This window comes from Parasteatoda tepidariorum, chromosome 1, assembly GCF_982258835.1.
Source record: "Parasteatoda tepidariorum strain Cologne lab strain chromosome 1, Ptep-v5.0, whole genome shotgun sequence".
Classification (NCBI taxonomy): domain Eukaryota; kingdom Metazoa; phylum Arthropoda; class Arachnida; order Araneae; family Theridiidae; genus Parasteatoda; species Parasteatoda tepidariorum.
In genome coordinates this window covers 74340941-74361976 of record NC_141755.1, presented here as the reverse complement: position 1 = coordinate 74361976, position 21036 = coordinate 74340941, and the positions used below count along the sequence as shown (strand labels likewise).

At 30.0% G+C, this 21036-nt stretch overlaps 3 protein-coding genes and 1 long non-coding RNA gene across 7 annotated transcripts in view; 3 read left to right on the top strand and 1 right to left on the bottom strand.

Annotated features, from left to right (window-relative positions):
* LOC107442822 (vacuolar protein sorting-associated protein 4B) overlaps nucleotides 1–8055 on the top strand; it is a 105112-nt gene extending 97057 nt beyond the window's left edge. For 2 of the 3 annotated variants that reach the window (XM_087166909.1, XM_087166902.1), the window contains exons 11-13: nucleotides 2869–3009; nucleotides 4757–4871; nucleotides 7545–8055. In XM_087166909.1, coding sequence (XP_087023035.1) covers nucleotides 2869–3009; nucleotides 4757–4858 — 243 coding nt within the window. In that variant the 3' untranslated portion in view covers nucleotides 4859–4871; nucleotides 7545–8055. Of the gene's footprint in view, nucleotides 1–2868; nucleotides 3010–4756; nucleotides 4872–6147; nucleotides 6197–7544 lie in introns of all 3 variants that reach the window. The other variant, XR_015434956.1, reaches the window with a different exon arrangement.
* LOC147816523 (uncharacterized) overlaps nucleotides 1–21036 on the bottom strand; it is a 127233-nt gene that overhangs the window by 13093 nt on the left and 93104 nt on the right. The window contains exons 2-3 of the long non-coding RNA XR_015434960.1: nucleotides 4251–4312; nucleotides 338–421 (exon numbers count right to left, since the gene is read on the bottom strand). This is a non-coding gene — a long non-coding RNA (uncharacterized LOC147816523). The remainder of the gene's footprint in view (nucleotides 1–337; nucleotides 422–4250; nucleotides 4313–21036) is intronic.
* LOC107445340 (vacuolar protein sorting-associated protein 4B) overlaps nucleotides 20874–21036 on the top strand; it is a 54961-nt gene continuing 54798 nt past the window's right edge. Inside the window, exon 1 of one of the 2 annotated variants that reach the window (XM_087166888.1) lies at nucleotides 20874–21015. In XM_087166888.1, coding sequence (XP_087023014.1) covers nucleotides 21001–21015 — 15 coding nt within the window. In that variant the 5' untranslated portion in view covers nucleotides 20874–21000. The remainder of the gene's footprint in view (nucleotides 21016–21036) is intronic. The other variant, XM_087166889.1, reaches the window with a different exon arrangement.
* LOC122270320 (vacuolar protein sorting-associated protein 4) overlaps nucleotides 20877–21036 on the top strand; it is a 123845-nt gene continuing 123685 nt past the window's right edge. The window contains exon 1 of the mRNA XM_087166897.1: nucleotides 20877–21015. Coding sequence (XP_087023023.1) covers nucleotides 21001–21015 — 15 coding nt within the window. The 5' untranslated portion in view covers nucleotides 20877–21000. The remainder of the gene's footprint in view (nucleotides 21016–21036) is intronic.

The following is a 21036-nucleotide window of genomic DNA, read 5'->3' as shown; positions in this document are numbered from 1 at the left end:
GGAAAAATCAGTTTTTCAGAATCGTGATGGTCCCGATTGTTCCGCATAATCGGCTCTCTACTGTATTAAAGTTTGACGTATTTTCGTAATAAGTACTGCTAGTAGTATACAGTAAAAATACTTAACAAAAAAAAAAAATCAATAAAAAAATACTATTGTTATTTTTTATTTATTTATTATTATTTTTTTAATATTTTATTATGATTTATTCTAATGAAAAGGGGAACATCAATGCAAAATAGGAAAGAAACATAAGCTTGATTGCATCTGGAAAATTTTACTCTTGACACAAAGTCTAAAAGATTGTGAGAAGGAAGGAAAGATAATTTGAACTTACTTCGCCATTCATTGATTTGCTTTTAAACGTCAGACCTAAGGTAGAGGGTGGAGGGTGCATCTTTCTTTTCGCTGATCAGGCGTGCTAACCAAGAAAAATTTTTTTTTAGTCTAGTACAGTGTTGCCAGAACTTAAGATTAAGAAGTAGCGAATGTGAGCTTCAAAAGTAGCGGATTCGAACATTTTGTAGCCCAAAAAAGCTACGTTATATATATATACTACTAAATTAAAAAAATAAGTTAAATTTCAATGCGGTAGTTGTGGTTCATTTACGATTGGCGACGGCTGGGAAACATCCGATGATCCAAAGACATACCATCACAATTTTGATCCCCTGCAGAGGTCATGGCACCCCCCGCTTCAGTAGCATGACGACCTGCACGCGAAGTCGAGCACTTTACGGTAGAACAGTTTAACGAGGAACCATACCGCACGACCTCGGTCCCTACGCAGACTGATCCACGTGGTCACCCACCCTCACATTGACCGCGTGACCAGTTATGTTTTATTTATTTTTTTATAAACGTCGTTGAACAGCCGACCCAATTTTTTGGGTTTACGACTACTAATGTTCAACTCCGTAGCCTTGTAATTTTGAATCCAATCCAGAAGACAAGGGTACTCCTGGATCAAGCATTGGGAGAAATTTTGCCTTCCTGGAGAACTTTTTGATGGAACTAACTGGTATTTGCGTTACATGGAGAGGAAGACCACGAGAACTCTCACGGTTAGCCTCACGGCAAGGTGACTCAAACCCATGATCCGTCTACCACTGAGGATATTTCACGTCAGCTCTGTGGTCGGTGCAAGCAGGATGCGGAATTCGTATCGACCAGCCATCGCCAGGATCGGAGCCCGGTTCACCTCATTGGAAGGCGAACACTCTCTCCCCTGAGCCATCGCGGCTCACCCAATGATGTTTGACTTCAATGATCTGCTGAGAACCGTGTCTTAACGATCAGTCCACTGAGAGACTTAAATTTCAATGAGCTGCGTTCATAATTTCGCCAAATTCAATATTTCGTTTTAGCTCAGATTACAGGTTACGCGATTTTTCCAGATGATAAGCGATTAATAATGGTTGGAGTTAAAGCTTTTTTTCCCCGCCATACTAGCCGTGCATTTTTCCATATATATCTTTGCGTTTTCACGAGTCTATGATTTGAAGCATAGATATGGAGAGATTCTGGACTCTGCACGGCAAAACAAAACAAGAATACAAAACGAAAGCTGATGCGTTCTCAGAAATAATAGAAAATATTTTTAAAAAAGATAAAGAAACTGCAGACTTTACAGAATCTCTCATTTTATAATAGGAAATTTTTTTAAAGGTATTTCTGTGAGATAAGTAGCATGAAGTTCTCTAAGTAGCGCATTTTTAAGATTTGTAGCTTTTGAAAAATAATGAGTAGCCCAAAAAGTAGCGGTAGCCCAAATTCGATTTTGTGTAGCGGGGAGTTTTAAAAGTAGCCCAATCCGCTACTTGTAGCCCAATCTGGCAACACTGGTCTAGTATCAGGTGTTTTTAGCTTCCTTGCCAATAATTTCAGCTACTTTGCTGCTAACTCAACAAATTCACACAGCTCGCAAGGAAGATAAAAGGCTGTAAAGCAGGTTTTAGAAGCTTCTGAGATTCCAAAGAAGAAAGTAAAAAAAAAAAGTGCGGAGCTCGCTGAAACTTGGTGACATTATGTCTCAGCCTTTTCTGTTTTCTCTGATTAAAATTTTTAAAAACAACTACAGATTCCACTCATTACGAGCAAATTGTAATTGTTTTGTTTGGTACAATGCTATAAATATCTCAAAATGTACTCTTTTAACAAACAATTTTCCCACTTTTTCTTAGATTTAGTAAGGGAAATAATTATGGAAACATACAATAGTATCAGAAGTAATGAAAAATTATTGAAAAGAATCACGCACATACTCCGTTTTTTATAATAATAATAAAAATATTTTGACACATAAATATTTTGAAATATGTTGATATCATTTAGATGCAGTTTAATAATTTTTCAAAGTTATCGACAACTCAGGAATGCCACCTAGACACTTGATCAGCCCGAGCATGTGATTCTTCCGCTAACTTGTGGAGTTCCGCTAATCAATAATTTATATTCCGACATAATTTTCTCAGAGCTCCGCCAATCTAAAATTTGATTTTTTGTTACTTACGCAAAATATTGTTAACGAGGCATTTGCTCCATACTTCCCAGCACCCTCTTTTTTTTTTCTCTAAGTTCTCATTCACGTGCAATAGCGATTTTTTTAAGCAGATTTGTAAAAGAGAAATACAGCTTCAAGTGACTTGAATTGCATCAGATAAATATCTAAGTGGTTGCAGAATCATTTCTAGTTTCAGTGTCACCTGTAAAAAAAAATCTCATATCGGATCCTTATCTTTTCTTGAGATTCAATTCTCATATTCAGATTTAACAAGCATTTTTATGTTCCCAGAGTTCTCTGTTGTGTACAGGTCCGACTGTATTTTATTGTGATAGATTTGTTACTAATTGTTTTCTTTTTCAAAGGTAAGAGGTTATTCTCGAACTGACCCAACTGTAGAAGTAGATGACCTCCTAGAACCCTGCTCCCCAGGTGCACGTGGAGCAATAGAAATGTCTTGGGTTGAAGTGCCTGGTGATAAATTAAAAGAACCTAAAATTACAATGGTAATAGAGTTTTTTATTATTTTACTATGATTTTTGTTCTATTTCTATATTATGGCACAAGAAACTAAATTTTAATTTATTATTTATGGAGATCAAGATTTTTGTTTTTGGAAAATTATCAAAAAATTAATTAGAAAAGTACGGAAAAAAATCTGCAACCATAGCAACTTCATGACTGCTCTACCAAACAACTAGTGTTGTTTAGTAGGCTAAATACCAAAAACATTTGATCATTATTATTATTTTTTTTTTTTAATTCTCTATTACAAAAGAGCACGTTACGAAAAGCGGATGAGTGAAAGTCGAATTCTCTGACAATGACAAGTCCCAGTTTTGGGGTAAATTTGCGTTTTCTCCTGACAATTCCCGGGACTTACGAATCTGTCATTTTACTTTCAGACAATATTGTTGTTCAATTTTTAAATTTTAATTCCAGATTCTGAATTTTACAGGATCTGAGTTTAGAAAAAGATTCATACTTATTTATTATTTTATTCCTTTTTTTAACGTCATGTTTCTTATTAGAAGTGGCAAAACTTTGTCGCCTTTTTCATTGTATAAAACTGTTGTTCCAATTATATGAATTGACAAATAAATTAATTGATATATTAAGAAACTGATAAATAAATCAAGTATATTCAATGAAGCTCATTTAACTACAATACTGTCTCTCCCTACACTTTTTTTCTCTTTTCTATATACATTTCCCACAATTCCTACCACATTTGTTTTAATTTATGACTAAGGCACTTCCCTATGCTTGCTTTGTAATCATATTTCTCTATGCTAATTTTTTTTTCTAAAGCTAAAATAATTCATATTTTTAGATAGGTTGGTAGGGCACTGGACCCATGTCCAAGAGTTCATGGGTTCGATCTCACGTGTAATAAATGGTGACTGATGCGCGCTAAATCTGTCGAGTCGCAAAGTCCTCCATGTTCCCATAACAAATCAATACCTCTGGGGGTACTGATCTAGGAGTTTCCATGTCTTTTGGATTGGTTCAAAATTACAAGGCTACGGAGTTGAACATTAGTAGTCGTAAACCCAAAAATTGGGTCTGCTGTTGAACGACGGATATAAAATTACTAATCTCACAAAATTTCACTATTCATTTAAACCTACCATCCTTTGTACCAAATTTTTTTTCCTATTTTATTGGAATCACTTCATAAACCTGTATAACTTAGCTCAGATTCTATATTTTAAAGAAATATTATAAAACAAAGCATTGTTCTTACCATTAATTTAATGGTAGTGAAGTTATTTAATTTATTCCTCTTGCACCAACTCAATTCAACCTCTTATAAATAAAACATAAATAAATGTTAGTTTGTTATACTATACAAAAAATAATTCAATAAATTCATAACAAATTAGAGATTTTTAAGCTCTGAAATATGACTTAGAAACAGATCTATGCATTCCGATAAATAAACAATAATTCATTCAATACATTCTTATTGCAAATACATTCTCAGAAATATATACAAAATATAAAGAAGGTATCTAGCAGTCATTGGCAAATTTTTGTAACCTATCTTTACATTGTTTTAAAAAGAAGTTAGCTTTCTATTTTAGACAATGTGTATAAAAAGGGCAAATTCCTTATAACATTTCTTCAAATCTTAATAAATTAAATTAATCTATTTTTTTTATTTTTAGGTACTTAAATTAATGATTTTTTTTCCATTGTTTTAAGCAATCACTGCGACACTTATTTGCATATCATTTTATTTTGTTCCAGGAAGACATGAAAAAATCACTGTTGCAGGCTAAACCTACAGTAAATGAGGCCGATCTAATCAAGCTAAAACAGTTTATGGATGATTTTGGTCAAGAGGGCTAAAAAGAAAATGTGGGTAACTATCAGAATTTTATTAATTAACTAAAAAGAAGCGTAATGGCTCGGGGTAGTTCAACAGTGTGCGAATCCCAGCGATGGCTGGTCGATACAAATTCCGCATCCGGCTTGCACCGACCACAGCATATGTTCTCAGTGTTAGATGGATCATGAGTTATAAGTCCCCTTGCTGTCAGGGTAACTGTGGAAGATTTTTGTGGTTTCTCTCTCCATGTAACCCAAAGCGGGTTAGTTCCATCAAAAAGTCCTCCGTAAAGGCAAATTTCTCCCAATATTTGATCCAGGAGCTCCTGGATCAAATATTGGTAAATATATATGGTTACATAATTTAAATATATGGTTACATAATTTAAAATAAAATAAAATGTTCATCTTCTTCAGCAGTTTCAATGGCAAGGATAGTTAAACAAATGATTTAATCCTGAAGAGAATATGATATTCTAAAGAGAAAAATATACAGTTAAAGGTAAAACATTTAAATGTCAAAAAATTAAAAAAGAAAAATAATTTTCAGAGGTTTTCCTCTCCATGTATCGCAAATGCAAGTTAGTTCCATCTAAAAGTCCTCTACGGAGACAAATTTCTCCCAATACTCGATCCAGGAGCTCTCTCGTTTTTTGGATTGAGTTCAAATTTACAAGACTGCAGAGTTGAACATTAGTAGTCGTAAACACGAAAAATTACGTCGGCTGTTCAGTTATAAAAAAATTGACTAAAAAAGTTTTTATCTTAATTTAACTTTCTTAACACTAGATTACCTATAAGGAAGTCATTTTGATTGCTTTTAATTTCAATTAGAAAAACAATGATGTACATAATGACACAATTTCTTAGAATTTTGTGACTTTTTGTACAACATATAATTTTTTTTATTGTTAATATTTACTAATAACTTGTTATATAACTGTAAATAATATAAAAAATGTTAAAAATTAATTTTAAACAAATTTATTTAAGCATTCAAAATCCCGTCATTTTGACTGCTTTTGGGCAATATAGGTATATACTAATTTTCCGTCCTTCTACTGTTAAAAGCATGCAACTTTAGTTTAAATTAGCTTTTGTTCTATCTTTTATAACTATGCATGGTAATATACAGCTGAAAATGTTTATTGTAACTTCTTTTGATAATTCTGTATTAGTTTATGATATTATTTTAATACCAAATTACAATATCTTTTAGCATGTTGCTACGAAGTTTTTGAATATTTTGAGCTCTTTAAAAAAGAGTAATACTTATTATGTTTTTAAAAATATCTTTCATGTTTATACAGTCCTGTGATTTTTGATAGAAGAAATCCTCTGAAATTTTTTTTGCGACGTGTAAGTTTTATTTTTTAGTACTTAATTCTTTTTTCTTTTTGTAGATAGAAGATAAATAAAACATTCATTTTTGTGCACTAAAGAAACATATGTAAAATTTATAATAAAATTTAAAGCGAGAAAAAAAAATTTCTCATCAACATACAAAAAAATATAGATATTCAAAAAAATATTATTCCTTTTTTGGCTCCAAAAAGGATAAAAAAAATTTAAAATCTGTGAAATCTACAGAAAGAACTGTAAAAAGATTGGTTATAAAAGCTGTATTTACGACAAAATGTCAGAAATCAGACGCTCTTCTCAAGAGGGTGTTGGTAAGTGTGATATAGATAGTTTGTTAACGAGATTTTGCATGAGTTCCGAAATTTAAATGTTGGATTAGTGGATAAATTTTGACGGAATATGAATTATTGATTCCCAGAAGTCATGAATTAGTGTAATTCTGCGAAGAATCACAATCCTGCATATATCAATGCATTAATTATTTTACGCGATATGTTACTCTCTTATACCCAATAGAAATAAAACACGTTGCAATTTCTTGAATTTTTAGAATATTTTGAGCAAATTTTATTGTAAAACTGAACATTTCATCATAAGTTGAATAATGAAATATCAGTTAATAAATAATAATGCTCCTTAAAATTATCCAGCTATTGGCGTAACTGTGAAAAGTAGATCGTGATAATGTCTGTTTTGCCTCTCTATTGTTAAAAATGGATTGTTTTTAAAAATTTGTATGTAAATAAAATTATGTTATGTAAAGTTAAATTTTAAAATTAGCAAAGTACAATACAAATCGTAAAATATTTATTTGTAGTATGCATTGCTGTTTTTTGAAAGTATGTTGTAAAGTCAAAAAAAGTATGGTTTAGTACAAATTCAATAAATTTAAAATTCCAATAATTGAACATCATTTCTGTTTTTTTCTTTACAATTGTTCTTTTTTAAAAATCATGTGATAAAATTCAATCTTGAAAATAATTACTTTAAAATAAATAAAATGAGTGTAAAATGCATCGTCTAGTTCCAATATTTGCCAATTTCATTTTTGGGGGGAGCGAAGGAGTTGAGTGTGAACATACTATGTATTTAAAGTTTCATACCAGCTGTTTTTTCCGCTTCAAAAAAGTTAAGCTGCAGTTCCATCATTTTATAACCATATTTGATCATTATGTAAAAATAATCAACAAGAATATGGAAGAAAAACCGTATAATACTCACTCTAGGTAACAAATGAAGCAGACTAAAAATTATGTTAATTTTAATTAACTTGCAATGTATGGCTATTATGCTTTCATTTATTTGAAAATTTAAAATAAAAACTAATAATTTTTTTTTTAAATAGGGCCTTTATAAGTTTACTAATGTAAATTTGAAGCATGATGACGTCCATGAAATGTAAAGCACTTAGTTTAATCCTACACCTTCACAGGAAATATTATATATTCTTCTTAGAGAAAAAATATATGTAAAAATTCCTCTTGCTGACAATTTACATTTTGCTCTTGTAGATATTGCTCTAATGTTATTATTTTAACAAGTTTAATTTGCTTTACTTTTATTGTATAAAGACTGTACTCTTATTCTCCCGAGAAGTAAGGAATCACAGGTTTACTGAAAAATTGCAAATAAGTCTATTTTAAAAATTTAATGTGCCAGTAATATCATCAGCTACTGTATCTGTACAATTCGTTACATCTTTAAAATTAAAAGTGTTATATGTGGGTATATTTGTATCTTGTCATAATTGGTTATTTTATCCTTGAAGTTGAATAATTGGATTGTGATTTTATATTCAAATTTATTGTATGCATATTAATACGATCTAAATGTAAGCTGAATAAATCTTTTTTTTTTATTATTTTGCCTTGTTATGTGACAAAAAAATATATATTTGTAATTGTTTTTTTACTGGTGTATTTGATGAACAATTTTTTTAAGAAACAGTATTATTCTATCATTACCCAATTTCATTTAAATAATTTTATCCTTTTTCATTCATTGTATTATTAAGAAAAAAATATTAAAATGCAAAAATACAATGGAGCTTCTATAAGAGACTGTGTTTCTAAAGGCACAGACTTGTTATTCCATAAACTTAGCAAAGCAAAGCCTCTGAGAAAGACAAGACAACCCTTTGTAAACAACCAATACACAGAGCTTTCTTGCTCTTTTTTTTTTTTTTTTTTTTTTTAACCTGGCATTAAAATGTACCGGCAACAGGTGCAAGAAACAACACACACCACAACTGAATTACAGTGTGGTTTAAGTGGGAGAATGACCAGATACGATACTGTACATTACAATTGATTCAGTTGCAATTCCTGTAGGCTAGAACTTTAAACATGTCTTAAACAAGTGATTCAAACATTAAAGCAGTGCTCTGAAGTGATCGAGTCTCATTACAAATGAAGTTGGTGGTATTTTCTTATTTTTGGGGTGAAAACCAATTCAACAAAATTTTCATAAGGTTGAAGGAGAATAAGTCCTAAAAATAACTTCAAACAGTTGTTTTTGATGGGTTTTTTTTATTAATACAGGATGTGATTATTTTGAAAATCTAATGACGATCGTTCTTTATATTATCACTCTTATTAATTTATTCACAGAATAGAGGAAGGTCACTCCTTAGAAGTTTCACTGCCTTTTTTTTTCTGTTCTGTTGCTGTCATCCTCGTTGATACAGTGGACGGTTATTTGAACACGGTTTGTTCAAGGGCGGTGCCAGTAGGGAGTCAGGGGGGGGGGCAATTGCACCCCTGTCGGGCATGGTCAGCCCCCTCATCGGGAAAATTTTAAAGTCTCGTCGGGAAAATAGTTTGGTCGCATTTTTTTCTAAATTATGTCAAAAATACAATTACAAATGCCTAATAAAAAGTTTTGTAGTTGATTTTCCATTTATTTATTTTTAAGAATTACAACAAAAATTAGTAAAATATATTGTAAATTCTATGTAATTGTAGTTTCACTGCACTACTCATACCTTGTTAAACTAGAGGCCGGATGCGATTAGACACGGGTGAAATTGACGACTTTTCGAAGTCCCTTAGAAATCCTTTCCCACAGCCGCATCTTCATTTTCTTGGAAACTTATCTTCCAAATTGCTATTCTTTCTTCTGGAGGTTATGGCAAAGAGAGAGTTGGAAAGTTTGGGTCCTTTAATTTTAACTTCACTCTTCTATTATCTCGAGAACTTTTTGAGTGTATTGAAAAATGTTTGCATAAAATTACAAAAAACATTTTATACAAAAATTTTTAAGCAAAAATAATTTTAAATAATTATTTGCTATTTTTTAGTAGTTTATTAATAATAGTAATATATATTGAATTGTATGTTCTACATATTTTTGCATCCTTTTAATTTCAAAATACTTTCAGAGCAATCGATCAATTAGTTTCTGAGTTATCAAATTTTAAAAAAGTCCTTTTGCTTAAAATTTTATTTATCTCGAATTAATCAACTTATTTCATTTAAATTTTGTATTTCGCAATTTAAAATGACATTCCATAAAATTATATAAAAATTTGTATATCTTGCTATTTTATCCGTCGTTGAACAACCGACCCAATTTTCGAGTTCACGATTACTAATGTTTAACTCCGTAGCCTTGTAATTTTGAACCAATCCAGAAGACAAGGAAACTCCTGGGTAAGTACCCCCAGAGGTTTTGATTTGTTATGGGTACATGGAGGAATTTGCGACTCGACAGATTTAACGAGCATCAGTCGCCATTTACTACACGGGGATTTCAAAAATCGGGATTCAGAATTTTTCCAGCGCATATTATAAATATAAATATATTTTATAACTATTTAAAACTATATTTTTTGCATGTCATTACCTTTGGAAAAACGAATCTTTGCAACTGTGTGGAAATTTTTTTCGATTCAATCAAAAAGCAAAACGTTCTTGAGATATGACGAGATTGAGATATTATCATTGAACTATTATTTCGAAACTATTACTATGAAATTAACAAAAGAGGACAAAATGAAAGACGTTTTTATTTATATCTGATATTAATACTGAAAGTGAACATCATTTCACCTTATTTTCCTCTTTCAATCATAATCCTTAAAATTATCAAAGCATATATGGGTCATTCTCACAAAAACAGTCATTTTCATGTCCCCAGTATATTTTATGTTTGTTTTACAGCTTACGAAGAAAAAAAATTCATGGAAAGTGTCCTTCAGAATGCAAGCTAACAAAAGAATAAAAATAAAATTATCAATTTTTATTTTTTATTTATTTTAGGTAATTAAATATTTGACGGGGCACGGAGTGTTCGGGGTCTACCAAAAAAGGTTTTTTAATAAAAGTGATACCTGCAATAACTGTGAAGATATTCAAACAATTGAGCACCTGCTCTTTCACTGCGACAGATTCCGGACACTCAGACAAAACCACTTCCTCGGGAGGAATGAACAACAAATTTTCGCGAGTAATACTTGCAAATCCATTATTAAAGAGATCATTAAAATTACTCTCGAGGAGACGCTGGCCCAATTTAACAACTAATTTGCTCTCCCCAATAAATATAGTTAAATACTCCTTGGACCACTTCATTTAATAATTTTACTCGTAGTATTTTAAATTTCAAACTTTTAATATATCATATTTTAAATTTTAGACCTTGTATTGACATTTTTTATGTTTTAGACATCGCTTTCCATTTTACTCAACACTTTTTAATTGTTGCTCGGCTGGTTGTTTTACACTGGTCTGTTATTAATTTTAACTGTTAATTATTCAACTTTTAAATGATTTTCTTTTTAATTTTTATACACAATTAGCTTTTATCCTTGATTTTGCATGCCACCATTTTTTAGTATTTTTAAAAACACGCTTTTAACTTTTGATTTGCAAATATTTTAAAATTTTAAATGAATTTTATAACATTTACGTCCCTTTTGAACTAATATATTTTAATGATTTTAATCTTAGGGTATATTTTATCTATACTTGTTATTTTATCAATTTTGTCTTTTTACATCTTTATCCTATCTTTTATCCACAAATAATATTATATCTTGAAATTTTATGCATGTAAACGGCTTTGTACAGTCGATATTTATTTTTAAACATAATGTTTTAAAATTGTAACGTTTGTAAAATTTTCATTTTACTGATTTATTCAAATTTTATGTCCTTTAGGACAGGCTAGTACTAATGTGTACTTTTATCTTGTGTGTAATTCTTAACTTTTTCCTTTTACCCAGCAACTAGCTCTAGCTCTCAATTCGATCCTATTGATACCTTTATTCAACTGTAGTATCTAGTAAGTAAAAATGAGTTCGTGATGTTACAAACATTTCGTTAGTATAAGGGTCTGTTGGCCTGAACGGTACAATACCAAGCACGATCAATATTGTTTTAATTTGTTTTTATGTTAAATTGTTGAACGATATGTAAAATTATAAGGGTCTGTTGACCTTCTTTCTGATGTGTTTCAATGTTTTCGAGGCTTGTTGCCATCGCTGTTACTGTAAAATTTTTAGCATTTTATTTCTATATAATTGCTGTCAAATTAAAAATTGTGGTTCCACTGCATTCGGCGAATGGGCCTATAGGCCTAGGCCGCTGTAAAATTTCCCTTATTTTAGGTAATTAAAATATACCAATATGTCATTCCCTCACTTGTCCCCACTGCTGATTTAAAAAAAAGAAAAAAATTGTTTCTGAAATAAAATTTTTTTTTTTACAAATTCGTGTTTTTTATTTCAGAATACTGAAATATAGAATTCAGGAAATCAATTTTAAATTTAATTTCTGATAAAAGTATTAACACAGCACTATTTTAAACTTTGTCCCCAGTGTTTCGCGTCATTCCCTCACAACAATGTTCTTATCACCTGCAATCTTCTTAGAATAAAAATATTTTAATAAAAACTTCAGAAGTTAACAACTGGCATCATAGAACAAAATTGCAGTATGTTTCCATCTTCAACTTAAAGAAGCTGTGCTGTGGAATAAATTTGAATGAATCAAACCAGGTAAAATTTTTTACATTCGTCATTCCCTCATGTCATTTTTTAGAGTAAAATAAAATACAACTTCATCGAGAAAGTGGATAATTATATGTTGCTTTCTTGTATGAATATAATTGTATGCGATTGACTTCAGAAATTAATTAGGCCTAACTGTTATTTTTAAATTTTATTGAATTCGTCATTCCCTCACTAGTGTATAAAGTGAGGGAATGACGCTGAAGTGAGGGAATGATTCAAGATGAGTATATTATCAAATTTTTTTTTGTTCAATCGTGCCAGCCAATTTTATTTCCCAAACCTGTAAAAACTATTAAATATATAAGACTAAATTATAATAAATATTATATATACTTAGTATGTTATAATTTTCAAACTTTAGGTAGATGTAACTTAGATAAAAACATGTATTATAATAAAATATCATTCCCTCACTATTAGTGTCATTCCCTCACTTTTTAAATAGTGAAAATAATTAATTAACTTGAAAAATAAATTAAAAAATTAATTTATTAAATTAATTAATTTATTTATTTAATTAATTTATTTATTAAATTAATTAATTATTTAAAAAAATAATTAATTTAAATATTAAGTATAATTTATAGGATATATACTTTCTTTATAATGCCATTACATATTTCTATTAATATAAAAAGTTTCAGAGCTTTTTATTCACTTTACTTTTTTGGGATTTTATGAACTGAAAAATGACAGTTTTCGTGAGAATGACCCATATATATGGATAACCATCAGCTAAATTATCTTTCTATATAAAAAAGAAAAATTATTTTGCTATTATCAGCAATATTGACATATTCTTCAAACGAATGTCAAGTGCGCAAAAAAATAAATGGACCCACCAGAATAAATTTTAATCTTAAGCTCGGATCTTCTTGCTCTAGGATTCATTCTTAATGGATCGAGAGGGGAACATCAAATATACTAATTAATTAGTCCAAACGATATTTTAAGTTAGGAAGTTAGACCTACAAACGTTATCCGATTAAACATACCTTTCTTCAACGGATTCGGATTTCTGACCCCTAAAATGTAGTAGTTTCAATCCAGAAATATTGTTTTAATAGTTTTTTCAGGCACGCGCTTGAAAGTTAGGACCCTTTATTGTTAACTTCACTTTTTGCGCATTTCACTATATCCCAATTTTTTTTAAGCGAATTGAAAAAGTTTTGCATACAATTTCAGTCAGATCAATCAATTCCTATTCGTTTCTCTAAAGATGATTTCATGCGAAATGAAACTTTTAGTAAACATTTATTATTGCTTTACTTAAGTCGAGAAACTTAAGAAATGTAAGGTGTACAATTTTTTCATCATTTGCAATTTTAAATGTCAAAATACAAAATTTGAGCAAAATCGAAGTCCTGAGAAATAAAAATAAAACTCATATTTTTTGAAATTTGGTCCCCTAACTTCTTAATTTTTAGTGTCCATTTTTTGTGACTTAAAATTCGTAACTATGAAAGCAAATTTAAATTGTAGAGGAAAGAATGCTTCGCGTTGACATGTGGTAAACAATAATCAATTAACTGTGTGAAAGGTTATTCGTTGCAGGCGTATGTCAATATGCAAAAAGCTTCTGCAGGGCAAAACAGAAATCTTGGTAGAAAGTGTGCTTTCAGCTTTGCAAAGAAACGAAAACATAGGCAGACAAACAGCAGCCATGTGCGTCAATTTTTTTTAAAAATGTAAGTTAGTTAATATTCGTTTCTCGGAGGCAAATTTAAAATTTGTAAATTGAAAAATAATTACAAATTTAAGCTATATTGTTTGAATCTTATATTTTAAGCCGATGGACTTACTCTTTTTCTCAAATGGAGAAATTATCATTTTGCCGGACATAGATGTTCACTTTAAAACCATCTTTGAAAAGAAAAAGGAATCGCAAGGAGAAATTTTAAAAGTCTCTTTGTATTTATTTACAATATATATTAACATCGAGTCCCCTGATTAAAATAGCCTTTTTTTTGTCCGTAAAATTATTCTATGTAACAATTAGAAAAAAATTCGAATTTTACAATTTTATGGGCATAACCATTTCGAAGTTCGTTCAAAACGGGGCATGATATCTTTAGATACAATACGTGGATGCAAAAAATGTACTTAAAACTTTATTTGCAAAACATTTCAATGATTCAAAAGCCAATCGATGCATATAAAAATAACATTACAAATCAAAAGGTTTTTTAAATGTGCATAAAATTTCAAATTTTTATAACGAATAATTTTTGCGCTACGAGAGTAAGAAGCGTAGAATTTTTTTGAAATAGCGGTTACTGCTACAACTATTCTTCTTCATTACAGAAATAATTTTTACGCTTACAATGTATGGTAAATTGCACCATGCAGTACGAAATACATCGATAACAGAAAAAAAATTAGATTTAAATTTACATTAAAAGGAATCTGCACAATATGGTATCAATATTAGTGGTTTAAGATTCTTAGAAGCACACTTGAAAAAAATGACGTGAGAAAAAAATGTAAATTATAAAATTCGCTTTAATTTAAATATTTTGAATTAATTTGCTTGAGCCCCCCTGTCGGGGGAGACTTGACCCCTTGTCGGGCAGAGTCTGGGGCCACCCTTGTACGCCTGCAATGACATTCCAGAACAGAATCCACTCAATCTTGTTGAGAGACAACTGTAGGATGACCAAAAGCGATAAGGAGGCTATCATGAACTACTTGGCGGATCTGATGATTCTGGTGTCAAAACAGGACTCTCAAACTGCAGTTCTGCAGTTCAAGACAGATGAATACTCCGCATTGAATCGTATTTACTTAGATCCGTTAATGGAAGACACAAGCAAGCAGAGAGAGTTAAACAGGAAAACTTATGCAGACATCTTAAAGAACAATAGGAATAACAGGACCATAAATATCAAAAAGAAGAAGGAACATATAGCATTTATAAGACCAATGGCAAATGATGTGGGATCGGACAAAACAAAAACAGTTGTAACAAATTGAATTGATCCTGCCAAGTTAAAAATTGAAGGTGAAAAGGGTTGGGAAAGTTTGAAATGGAGGAATTATAATAGAAATGGAGACAGAAAAAGAGCTTGAAATATTTAGAAATGAAATGGAAAAAAATTGGATTAAACGAAGAATATACTTTCAACCCACCTAAATTAAAAAAAAAAAACCTCTATAAGTATCTTTGGAAATGGGAAGGTGAGCAAAGAAACAATCGGGGAGTCACTGGTGTCCCAACATGAAGGTATTAATCAGGAGGGGGAGGTAAACGTGAGAGGCTCCTTGGAAGGAAAGAATGGTACCCGGCACTGGATTGTGGAACTTTCACCTGATGCTTTTCATTACATCAAATACCAGGATAAAGTTAACATCAGCTGGAGAAGACACAACTACGACGAATATTTTGCGGTACGCTAATGCTACCGTTGTGCTGGCATCGGTCATCTCGCTAGAGAGGATTAATTTTGAAACCTCAGGTGACCAGACTGGCCAGATTGATTTTGAGACCTCGGGTGAAAAATGTCAAATTAAATCTTATATTAAGAACATCACTTTCAACCGCTGGAGAGATGACTGGAGGTCTAGTGACAAGGGAAGAAACTAGCATAAAGCGCCTGCAGACCAATTTTTACTTAAATCAGCTCCTTACTGGCCATGGAGTGTTCGGGACCTATCAACAAAAATATTTCGGGAAATCAGCTGCATGAAATTACTGTGGAGTGAAACAAGACATTAAACATCTAATTAAGCACTGTCCAAGATTCCGGGCACTTCGTGGAACCCACATGAATAACTACGAAGAGGAACACCAATTCTTTGCTATATTGGCCTGCAGGAAAATTGTGATTCAAATTATAAAACAAACCCTCGAGGACATTTTAGCCCCTGATCTGATCCCAGTCATGAGCCAACAATAGAACATGTCATCGTTATTTTATACTGATCAACTTTTAGCCTTACACTTTGAATTTCTATCTACTTTTCTTTTGATTTTAGACTTCATCGACTTCTATTCAGACTTATACTTATAGACATTTACACTTAGGACTTTTAGCTCTCATTGATTTTAGTTTTAAGATTTTATTTTCATCTCTTGTTTCCTATTATTATAATCATTTAATTCTCGACATTTACACCGGCGCTATTGGCTTTCATTGCCTTTAAAACATGTTAAGTAACATAAAAACATGTAAACATTTAAAACATGTTGTAAACAAGTTAATTCACTTTTCACCACCACTGTCATTAATGCAAAATTTTACTGTAATTTTAGTTTTTAGAGAAATTTTTTCAATTTAATAATTTATCTTTTATCTCCGTATACCCCTCTGGGGTGGGTCGGAGTTCATATCTTCACAAAGAATGTACTAGACCATTCAGATGGAAGTTTAAGCAATATTCTTTTCTAAATTGATTAGGAATTTTTATCATAATGTAAATGTTATTCAGTCAAAAGAACTTTTTACGATTACAATTATTTTACAATTATATTATTTTAAACATGATAAAAATTAAAAAACATAAACTTTTAGTCTCAAATTTCAAATAAATAATTTTGTGAAAATTTCCAAAATTAAAGTAATAAACTCAATGTTGATAATGAAAATCCTCAAGAGTTTCAGTTATACTTTAAAATCAGCAATAAAAAAAATTGCTTCCGATATCATACCGAAAGATTTAAAAAAAAACTAATTTTAAATATTCAACTGTTACAGTAATTAAGAAAAAAGAAATCCATAATAAATATAACTATTTCACAGCATAATACTTTTATTTAAAAACAAAACACACTGTAATATAAATTTCATCCAATTGTAAATGCAATACATTACCTTCATTGTTCAAAATTAACGTCGACAACCTTTTGGTAAAACAAAAGGTAAAAATACTTAATTGTTATTAAATAAAATAATTTTCTTTTCATAACTTTAAACTGTTTGATACAGTTTGAGTTCCAATTGTTAGTCTATATTTGCTTGAATAATCATGTGAAAATTTCCAAAATTAAAATAATAAAGACAATGTTGATAATAAAAATTCTCACGAGTTTGAGCTATAATTAAAAATCAGTGTTAAAAGAAAATTGCTTTCGATATCATACCGAACGATTAAAAATAACCAAATTTTAAATATATTCAACTGTTTTCATGATACTTAAGCACTATCGCCTAATAATATTTTTTAACGTCATATTTTATAAAATTTTATCAATGCAAATATGACAAATCAATTTTTTTTTAAATGTTGAAGATGTTGTTGTTGACAAAGTTGTAAAAGAAATTACGCACAACAGTAATTAAGAAAAAAAATCTATAACAAACAAAACAATTTCACAGCATAATAATTTTATTTAAAAACAAAACACACTGCAAAATAAATTTCAACCAATTGTAAATGCAATACATTACCATCATTGTTTACAATTAACGTCTACGGTTTAAAATTAACGTTTGATACAGTTTGAGTTTACTCTTTCAATTGTAAGTCTTTATTTACTTGAAAATATATTTCCAAGCAGTCATTAAATGCTTTTATGAAAAAATTCAGCAACAGTTAATAATGTATGCGCCACAAAAAACAGGGATGAACCTCACAGTTTTCACTCTTTCTTCAAACTTCAACATGACAACATGAGGACTTTCTGCCACAGCATATTTAAAGTGGTCCTTGCTGATTATCCCACTGGTTAAATCATTCGCAGTAAGGATCGAACTTAGAACTCCTAGCTTTCCATCAGAGTGAGCAATTTCCATTTGTAGTATCCAACAGTTCATCGCAAAATTGAATCGGCTCCAAGAAGTTTCTTTATAGTAGATTTTCTAAAAGATCAAAAGCCGCTATATTGTAGTTTAAAAAGAAAATAAATTAGATATTGCAATGAAAAAAAAACTAAATTTAAAACTATTAAACCTTGAATATTTATTTGAAACTTTAATTATTTAATTTGAAAATGTTTTCAAGAAATTTTAATATCCTTTACAATGAAATTCAATGGGTAAATTCCGGTATCGATACCAGCGTCAAAAAATTTCATTAATGCCACACAAAAAATAACACAGTGGGAAAGAGATTAACTAAAAAAATTCAACTCATAAGCCTTCCCAAGCAAACTATCAAATATTTAAAAAAAAAAAATTTCAAATTGCAAAACCCTTTAACCCTTTTATTAGACCTGAAAATAACTACTCGCTATGTGGTAAGTCAACAAAAAGAGTGCCGAAAAGTATTGAATAAACAATTGCTTATTTTAAAAATAGTTTAATGTAAATGTACGTCAATGCAAAAAGAAAACTATGAGAATTCAAAATCATTAATTTGTGGTTGAAAAAATCATGTAGAAGGAGAATTCTTTAACAATTCACATATTTCAAAGTTGTAATAGATTAAAAATATTTTGCCCCTCCCCCAAATATTTTTACATAACATTCCTTAAAAGTCAGTATGCATATCTAAATTTTGTCACATATTTATTTTTTTATTGTTTAATTAAATTTTAACAGTCACAGATTATTTCTAGTAGATATTTATTTTAAAAAATTATCAAACAATAATTATTTACTAGACTAATTATTATAATAATAATAGTTATTTATTAAACTAAAAAAGAACATCACAGAAAGGGACAAACTCGAAAGATATAATCCCGAGCAAACATTTACATGCTATTCTTTTTTTTAAAAAATTTGCAAGTTTAAAATTTACTTGGCACTTTGGCGATTGTAGTTGGCGCGACGGATCACGATACTGAAATATCCCCAAGAAATTTAAATAAAAATGTCTAATTATTGGTCTTACAATATTTCATACATGAAATTTTAATACGGTAACAATATTGTTTGTGTTAAACTTCAAACATTCTAGAATGCAATGGTGTCAACTGAGCTAATTAGCTCAGTTGAGACTAGCAGATTATTAATTTTCCAATAGTTTTAACTTGGCTAATTTGTTTGCAGACAATTTATCTTTTTCATTGTTGCAGAAAATCTTTGACACAGACGAATTACTAAGCGAAAGTTGTTTTACAAGCGTATTTTGAACTATAAGCTTTAACACAGAAGTCAACTACTACGTGCGAACAATGTCAAAAATGATCACAATTTATAATATTTAGTGACTTTATAAGATACATGATTTTTAACTAAAGCAAAAACGTTACTTACAATACTTCTTTAACGTTTCATGTAACTACCAATAATTACTAAATTATAAATACCTTCAGTAGTTGAAGAGAAAGCTGCCAAGCTCGAACAATATGACGTCGTAAACAAACGTGAAGAAGTTACAACTCAGCAGTTGAAAAAGTTTTTCGAGTTCTATCATTCGCGAACAGAATTTACTCCCGCAAATATTTTCTTGCGTTTTTTGACATAAAATTGCATTGGCTAATAATAATATTTTAATTATTATTAGCCAATATTTAATTTATTGTTTTCTTTCATAAATAAATGTTTATTTATTAATAATATGGGATGCCGTTTCATAAAAAAGTGGCGCTGGACCAAAAGTGCTGAAATAGATGATAATTTTAAAAGTTCGGATGTTAGATTGAACACTATTTAATGTTATATAATATTAGCTCTAATATTAGAAGATAGGATTCAGGAGTCTAGATAGAATTGCACGGAAGATAGGATTGCACGGCAGTATTATATTGCATCGTTCTAATGTTAGATAATACCATTTTGTTTATTAGTTTAATATTTTAGGAACTTAAGGAAATGACTGTTGAATAGAAACAATAAAGCAGTTAACTGAATTTTAAAAAAAGCACTGTTGGCAAATAAATAGAACAAGTTTTACTGGGGTTAAGTTTTTTATAAGTCACATAATTAATACAAATAGGGTAATTTATACAAATACTATCACTGTAGACAGTATTTTCTTTTGTTTATGTTGCAAATGTTTATAATGCATACGGCATGCAATTAAAGAAATATTTCTTTGAATAATTAAAATTGTGAAAAATAATAAAGACAGTATTCACATTTTGCACAGTTTTATGGTAATTTTTATTAAAAATCTAAGTAACTAATATTAAACTATACTGCTATTACGTCTTGGACAAATGGGACAGATATAGAAATGCGTGGTGGGTGGGGAGGAGCTAAGCACAGAATTTTCGTAGGCTCCATGGTCATTACTTAAAATTTACATGTTTGATTATGAAGTTTTTAAAATTAATCATAACACAACTAAATTACGATGCATTAGTAAATTTGAGCTTATATTAATTTCAATTTTTGATACTTTATAACTGTAAAAGATAATTCTAAAGTAAAAACAAGAAACGTGTTTGTAATATTACTATACCATCTTATGTTTGGAAAAACATTAATTATTTTTATTTTACTGCTATTAACTTTGATGAATTTAAATCAATTAAAACATAAATATTGTCTTAAATACTGAAGAGGACATTTATCTATCTCCCCCACCCTATCAACGACATAATATTACGTAATCATTTACAAGGAAGTAATAAATCCCGAGCGAGCACATATGAATACGAAGTTTTTCCCTAAAATCATACAAACGCCAGCCAATTGCCACCATCTCCCTTCCCACAAACAGTGATGTCATTTTCGACCAATAGCGTGATCCGGCGCATTTGAGGTTTAATCGCTCACGATATCTTTCCCTGTGTTATCTTTCAGCGCTTTTGCTTATTATGCTCTGTAATGATTTATTTGGAAATTGTACGTTCATATGTCAATATTTTAATGTTGGATAATAATTCGTAATGAAACTAAAATAATATATTTTTTTTCAAGTGTGAAAGGACTTAAAAGTAATATCCACAACTTTAGAAATGACTACTTTGCAGGTAATTGTTTGTAAATTGAAT